General features: G+C 35.4%; 1 protein-coding gene across 2 annotated transcripts in view; it reads left to right on the top strand.

Moving 5' to 3' along the window:
* The first annotated feature begins 1,803 nt into the window (after window positions 1–1,803).
* Window positions 1,804–8,523, top strand: part of LOC133835541 (protein Skeletor, isoforms B/C) — a 31,976-nt gene continuing 25,256 nt past the window's right edge. For both annotated transcript variants that reach the window (XM_062265523.1, XM_062265522.1), the window contains exon 1: window positions 1,804–2,999. In XM_062265523.1, coding sequence (XP_062121507.1) covers window positions 2,732–2,999 — 268 coding nt within the window. In that variant the 5' untranslated portion in view covers window positions 1,804–2,731. The remainder of the gene's footprint in view (window positions 3,000–8,523) is intronic.

The raw sequence follows: 8,523 nt of genomic DNA, 5'->3' as shown, positions 1-8,523 counted from the left end.
GCTTTTTAATTAACTCGCGTTCACTTTTACATTAGTTCATGTTTTTGTCTTTGTTTTGCCGTTGTTTCTACAATCTCTAGATTTATCTATTACAAATAATTTTGTAAATTAAAAAAAGTCACAGAAAAAGGAAAACACGTCCGCTCTCGTTGAGTTTTGTTTGCTCTTTCCGAAAGCTGTTTTAGTTGCCGAGTGTGGCTGTGTTACCGTTTGCGAAAATTTCGCTTTACGGCCGTGGTATATCCCAGTCAGGCGGGAAACCTGAAAACCACCAACTGGGCACACTCCAAATACATTGCGCAGTACATGTTAATTGCGTGTAAAAGGCGCGTGAATTCAAACAGCTACACAAAGTTCGTGTAGCCACGTGTATTTGGTAAGAGAGCAGTACGAAGCTCGCAAAATACCGAAATCTACTGTTTGTGTATTTCAGTGCTTTAATACTAAAATTCAGTTTACACTAAATGATTTCAGTCGGCATGTGTCGGCACTGCCAGCAGACTGTTATGATTGAAAGTTTACAGCACTGGGCATGATATGAAATAAAAAGCTGATCGTTATGTCACTCAGTTTGATTACTGTTCACTTACAACCGATAGATGTCGTTTATTACAGTTTGAAATTCACTTGTAGTGCCAATAATTACGGATACAGACCAATTTATTTAGAACTTTAATAAATATGCAGTCACAATACTCAGAAAGTCAGTCATTACAAGTTGCATTCTTTCTTTGCTTGATATGCATATGCCGGCATGTAAAAGTCGACCTCCTACATAGTAAATGGTGTTGCATTTGTGTTTGTATTTCCTGCGAGTGCATGCGCAATAGCAACACCCACTTCCATTACTGGCACCCTGTATGGCCATGGTGGCGCTGGAAAGGTGCTTGCAGCATTTACGCGCCCAATTCTCGGGGTCGTAGTAAAATTTGTTTTCTCCTTATTTTGCCGGATATGCTGTCAGAGACGCCATTGCTGCGGCTCGGCCCCCCATTTTGTATGTTCTATGTGTGTGTGTGTATGTGTGTGTGTTTTCCTCCGGTCTCTGCTGTCACAAGGCTCTTGTTGTTGTTGTTGTTGCTGTGGCTGCGCATTTGTAGCTCTTGCTTGTTGAAGGTTTTTATCAGTTGAATTACATTGCTGGTCGACTTTGCCGACTTTGCTCCGCTGTTATCGGTTGCCCAGAAGTTCCTGCGCTCTATTACTTAAATGCTGGACTGCTTTTCATTTATTTTAAATGAGTTTGCTTCTTAGCAAAGAAACTGACACAGTCAATTTCATGCAGGTTTCAGTCTAAAAGGATTTATTTGTGGCCAAGTAAAAAAGCTGTGACCACAAATGCAAATGTTTAAAGTTGAGAAGGTAACCCACAGGAACACTAACTACACACAAGCATAAGCACACATGATTAGCCAGGCAGGAGAATTTATATTGTTGTGTTTTTGTTTTATGATTGTCCTTGTCATTTGAATTCAACGGTCGCAACGTGGCGCCATCTATGAACAATGACAACGAATTGGTATTTATTGTGTGACCAAATCCTACTGTTACATTTAACTGTTGCAATTGTAACTGATTCTAGCTTTATTTTCAGAATAAAATCAATGAAATTGGCTACGTTTGACGAAGGTATCAGTAAATTGATGCAGAAATGAAACAGCAGTTCATAACAAATCGAATGAACGCTGCAGTTTGGATACGCGCCAAGTAAATACCATGCCCAGGAAACACCTCAAAAAATACCACACGTGGAGGTAAACATACCACCGCATCGACGTTTCCTATTGGAATTTTGCGCGCTCAGTTCAGTCTGAGGCCGAAGCTTGTTCCTGACGCGCGTATCGCGAGCCGCGCTGGCGTTCGTTGACGACGCATTTTTCATTCGTTTCATTTTTCCACATAATTTTGGCGTTGAAAAAAATCTGCAAATACAAGTGTACAACAACAGCGATATCGACAAAAATTCAAATTTAGTTACAATTTTACATTAAAAAACTTACGTTGATTTATTAAAAGTGTAATTTAAAGTGTGCAATGATAATAATAATCAAATAAGTGCGAGCGTTTTAAACGAATATTTGAAATGGGCATAGCCCAAATAACTTTTTGTTTTCATTTTTATATAATTTACATACATAACTAAAAGTAAATACCATACAAATCGAATCAAACGACAATAAAGTGAAATTGTGCAATAATTAGAAGATTTCTGTAAGAAATTAGTAAGCGTATACAACAAGAAAACCAAAATCAATTAAAATCCATGTAGATAGTAAATAAATTAACAACAAATAATAAACTTATACAACCGACGAGAAAAAAAAACGGTAAAACTCTACGCCATTTTGTAGACTAACTTGCAAACACAGCTACAACTACAACTACAACAAAATCGGAGTACACACACCTACACACACTCATTCGCATTTACACAGACGGGCAGCACCAATACCAATAAAGCGCGTAAATGTGTATGTGTGTATTACATATATAGAGAGGGGCAGCCCATTACGATGTGAGAAGACCTTGAATTAGAAAGGAAAACAATCAAATCATTTGCCGCCAAATTGTGGAGAGCAGCTCAACTAGAAGAAGCAGAGAGAAGACAGAAGACACCCACCAAGAAAGCACTTCACAAAATTTGAATCAAATACAGCATCCCACCTGAAATTCGTCCCCTGCTCCCCCCCTCTCGGCACCTGTCAAACAACAAGCACACCCACACATACATATGCGAGTGTTTAGGTCAGCGAAAACAACAACAACAACATCAACGACAAAGAAAGCGCCAATTTTTGGCATGGAAACGCCTTCGGTGTGGAGAAAAACGTGTCGTCAGGAACAAAAAGAAGCTACAACAACAACAACAGCAACGACAACAACAACAACTGCAGCCATGAGGATGACAACAACAACGGCACCAGGATTAATCATTACATGGTCACAATATGTTGTTGTTGTTGCTGTTGCAGCGCTGCTAAATAGCCTCGTCTGTCAAGGTGAGTAGCAAACGACTGGAGAGTGCCTTGTTAGTATATTTGTATGTGTGTGTATCAATGAAAGGGCAGATGAACTAAAAAGCTGCGTGTAGAGATAAGATCAACTGTGTAGGCAAGTCACTGTAACCTTCCAGGCGCTGCTTCTGCTTTCGTTCTCTTTCTCACTTTCGTCATCACTTAACCGTTTCATTCGAACAACATGAGTGGGAAGCAATTAAATTCTCTTAGTTCCTTTTTTCTTTTCCTTTTTGCTATTTGTGAAATTAATAAGCATTTGAGTTGGAATTGGAATGAAATTGGAACTAAAATTCATGAAATAGTAAGGAAATTAAACGTTTCGAAGAAGAAAATACCTTTTATTTTTAAATAATAATTAACGATGACAAATAAGCATTATCTTAATATGAGGGATTTTATTTTGTAAATAATCTTTAATTTTTGTTTGCCTCTGCCCCTTTAGAACTCTAAACAGTTTCTGGCTATAAAAAATCAATAAAATTATCATTATATTTAGCAATTAATTGCTTTTGTTAGACGCAGAACAAAATTTGCTTAATTCATTTATCATTTTGACAAGCAGCTTATACTTGAGTAATTCCCAATAATTTAGATATGTCTGCGAATGAAGTGAAGTAAGACGCAATATTCAAAAACCAATTATCAATAGCTCCCACTTAACCCATTGAAGTTGCTTTTTGGCAAGGTCTTAGCCACTTCAATGTTGCCAACTTCGCTCAATTGAAGCCTGCCCACAACGAGCTCTACAAAGTGATGAGCATCAAATGTCGATTTTGTAGTCTTAATAAATGCCTCCTTCACAAAAGTGATGCGTCACTTATTTTTATAGTTTTTGAAATATGAATAACACCTTCTCATAAGGGTGCTTAGAGAGCTGCACTATTAATATATCGCAACTCATCCGACAACTCAAAATAGATATGATAAACAGCGAAGGTATTCCTTCATCAGATGTCGAATGCTTTTAAAAGAAACTTGTTTTAAGCAAACGACAAATTTTAATAATTGATTGTCATTAGAATTTGTGTATTTTTAACGATTTAATTGCGAGTTTTGCAACAATGTCAGGTTAACGTTACCAAATGACAGATCACGACTTTAATTTGTTAGTTTCATTTTACTTATTTGAAGCATCTAATTATCACAATTCATTTAGAAAGTCGAATCTCAAATGAATTCTTGATTATTTCAATGCATGACGAGCAGATAAATATATATTTTTTATAGTTTATAGCTTATAGTTATTTCGCCTTCTCTTCAGTGCAAATAGATTATTTTAATTATGGCGAACATAAAGCTGTTGATGTTAGTGCGCAAAAAAAAAAGACGCCGCTAATTGTTTAAACAATTCACATGCTGAGCGCGGTAAAAGCTATTTACAATTGCTTGTAATTTACTTTAATGCGAGGAGCTCATGAAGCAGATCTATGACATATTGCATGCTCAGTGATTTGAGCCTCATAATTGCCGTTAAGTGGTACGACAATCATCAGAATTTTACCAACTAATATACGTGTATTGAGGTCTCTCGGCTTTGATTTCCATTTTATGAGCGTCTATGTGAAATTTCGTATCAAAGAATAGCTATTGTTTTGCATAATCATATAATACATGCATAAATCTGGCCTCTGGTGTTGCTGCTTAATTACCATAATTAGAGTTGGCCAACAAACCAGCCGGACAATGAAAACTTATGTTTTGGTTCAATGAACCTTTTCCACCGACGCGTTAGTCACGCAATTGGTCAGTAGAAAAAAAAACAACAACAAAAGGGGAAAGACAAAACAAATTACAATAAAAAAAATAAGATATTCACACGGGCTTTTGAATTTTATTAGTTCATTAGTTTTTTTTTAGCCGCTTATAAAGGAAAAAGTAAACACGGTGTTCTGGTTTACACTTTCGTCTCAGTTCAGTTAAAAATGTGAACGGTGTAAATATTGGAGAACGAATTTCAATATCAATTGTATAGATTTTGGTGGTAAAACAGTTATGAGGAGAATTCAATTTTAAAGCTTTTGTAGCCGTTTACACTTTGGATTGTCTCATTTACACTTTCGTCTCAATTCAGTTAAAGTGTGCACGGCATAAATTGGAGAACGAATGTTCGTGTTCTATTATTTATTGTTTAGAAGTTGAAGTTGCATTCAAGTTGTGAGAAGAATTAAATTTTAAAGCTACATTCATATTAGTTCATTATTTTTGTAACCGCTTATAAAGAAAGAAGCTAACAATCTATTTATGATTTCATCTCAATATAGAAAAAAGTGTGCAGGGCTATAAAATAACGAATTGTTTATATTCGATTCTATTATTAATTGTTTTGATGTTGAATTGGTAAAACAGTTATGAGAAGAATTCCATTTTAAAGCTTGCTTCATATTAGTTTATTAGTTTTGTAGCCGTTTACACTTTGGTTTGTCTGGTTTACACTTTCGTCTCAATTCAGCTAAAGTGTGCACGGCATAAATATTTGAAGAACGTGTTTATAATATTCGTGTTCTATTATTAATTGTTTAAATATTGAAATTGCAATAAAGTTGTGAGAATAATTTCTTTTAAAGCTACCATGATATTAGTTTATTAGTTTTTTTTAAAGAAGTAAACTTTCGTCTCAAATCAACCAAAAGTGTGCACGGCTTAAATATTGGAGAACGAATTTATAATATTCGTGTTCTATTATTAATTGTTTAGATGTTGAAAAAGCAATAAAGTCGTGCGAAGAATTCTATTTTAAAGCTACCTTCACTTCAAGCATTTTGTAATATTTTTAATAGGTTTTGCTTAATGAGGCGCATTTAAAGCATCAGAATATTAAGTTGATGTGCCTCTTGATTGCCATTCTTTCGGCAATATATCAAAACTTCCGCTTGGAGGCTGTCGCAAATATTTATGTGCATGAATTACTCATCGCATTATGCAAAACACTGCGATAAGACATTAGAGAGGCCAATGAACCGCAAACAAAACTAAATCATTCATATCGCAAAAAGCACTTTTCGACTTTGCTTGGAACTGAAATACAGAAGAAGAAAAAGAAATAAGAAAAAAGTGCGAGTACTGCCAAAAAAGCGAATGGTGTAATGTGGAAACCGGTTGACAAGACTCTGGCTATGTTTCTTGTCTCTTGTCATACTTGGCTTACAGTTCCCACATACTCGCAGAGTCTCGACTCGACTCTCGGCTGTCGACTTGGCCCAAAAGTTACACATCAAGAGGTGGCTGTAACTGCGGCTGGTTTGCTTGGCTTGGCTTGGTTTGTGTTGAGCGGAGCAAACAGAAGTGACTCGGCAGCTGGGTCACTCGGCCTCGGCCCACACCGCCAGATTACGTAACATGAGAAAAGCAAAAGCAAAGGCAAAAAAAACTACAAAAACACTAAAACAAAATTCAAATGAAAATGCACAAGCGCAGTCGCTGTCGTTGAACTCAATTGCAAACGCTAAACACCAAACGTTAAACGCCAAATGCCAGGCAGTCTCCTCTCGCGTCTTGGCGGCTAATTAACATGGCCCAAATATGAGCAACGACGTCAGTTGTGGAAAGTGTCTATGTGGTTAAGCACAAAAGTGTGCGTTACGTATGCTGAATGCGGTGGCCCAGCTTAGTACATCACCGCAATCAACAATCCGCAGCTGTCCACATAACCAGCATATAACCACAGAATGCGTGCCGTGAATATTGAATATGGAAACGCACTAAACAAGTTTGCCACTTGGCCAGTCACTTTTTCCGTCCGTCCGTCTGTTTTTGTGATGTGTTATGTGGCTATAGACACATTATGAGTGCAAATCATTTGACTTTAAGATTCAATATTAATGTTGCAACAGCATGAGATTGCTGCATTTTTTGATGGGAATGTTCATAGACAGAAAAGTTGCAGCTCGATTCGAAATGTTTGCTATTGAAACTTCGCTAACTGTTGTAAGCAAAAATAAGCTATTTTAGTAGGTGCAGTAGCAAAGGAAATATTGCTGGATAATCATTTCCAACAATATACCAAAAATAAATATATAATATCAATAATAAATATTGATATACTATTATATTCAAAATGTTCCTTAAAGTTTTCAAAGATTTGCTTTATATCTTAACAATTAACACTTTTTGTTTCTTAAAATATTGAAAAGTGAATATATAAATAATGCAATAAATGTTTCAAAAATGTAAATGAATAATACAATAATGTGCAAATGAAAACTATATTTGGTACACTGATATACTTTCAAAATATACCATAAAGTTGAAAATGTGCGATTTTAATAATTATTTTCAAAGTATTTTCTTATCTCTTAACAATGAACACTTTTGTTTCTTAAAGATGGAAAAGCGAATATCACATATAAATAAATGCAAAAATATACCAAAAATTCAAAAATGAACCGAGAATTATATTTAGTACACTGATATAAATTTAAAATATACCATTTCCTATCTTTTAACAATCGACACTTTTGTTTATCAAAGATAGAAAATAAAATATCACAGGGAAAACATTATCAATAATAGCAAAAATATACTCAATTATACAGAAAACTATATTTGGTATATTGATATAGTATTATATTTATAATTTTCCATAGAGTTTAAAATATACCATTATGACAATATGCATTTAAATAATAATTTTCAAAGTATTGCCTTATCTCTTAAAGCTTTTAATAAACTGCATACATTTAGGCTGTGTATTGAAAATGACTAGAAATGGAAAAAACAAACAATTAAAATGTCGAAGCAACGCTAAAATGATTTGCAAACTTTTCGCTATTTAAAGAAGGTGTCACATATTAAGTTTACTTCACTTATTAGTACCGCAAGGTGAAGCTTATTACATTTAACTTTACATTTGTCAGTTTTATAATAACTAAAGTCTGCATTTATGAAAACCAAGCTGATCGGCTTAAAATGACTTGAAATTTGTTTTGTTAAATGCTAAATGAAGTGGAATCGAAATGAGCTGCTTTAATGTGGCTGTTGAAATGGAAGCCAATTTGAGGTCATATCCATAATGATGTCCTTGGGCAACAAGACAAAACCTAATCCCAAATTGAATGTCAATTAGCTGTGTAGCTCAGATTGAAGCCAATTAAGTTGCGACTCGTGGTTTTATTAACTGAATTGTCTGCAGTTGCGGCTTGTCTTTATCCCCCTCTTGAATTGTCATTTGACAATCGCATTGATTGCGATTTGGCGATCGTATGTAACTGAATAACTGAATAATTGAATAGCTGACAAGTTGATAAGTTGGCGAAGCTGAAAAGCTGACAAGCTTATCGCTGAGCTGCAGCTCGAAGAGCGTGTTAACAAACGATGACCATAAAAACTAAACGAATAAAACTTCAATTTTCGTGAGTTTCCGGCAACTGTAATCTAATTCGCACCAGCATTTTGGAGAGGAGGAAAGAGGAAAGGGAAAGGGAAGGGGAGATATCACTTTTCACGTGTGTAGTTCTAATGCCGCGCAGATTGTCGAGCAATTTGCAGAGATTAAATTAGCTGAAGCGTG

Source organism: Drosophila sulfurigaster, chromosome 2R (assembly GCF_023558435.1).
Source record: "Drosophila sulfurigaster albostrigata strain 15112-1811.04 chromosome 2R, ASM2355843v2, whole genome shotgun sequence".
NCBI classification, from domain to species: Eukaryota; Metazoa; Arthropoda; class Insecta; order Diptera; family Drosophilidae; genus Drosophila; species Drosophila sulfurigaster.
The sequence above is the reverse complement of the archived record's forward strand: the minus strand, read 5'-3'. Positions and strand labels throughout refer to the sequence as shown.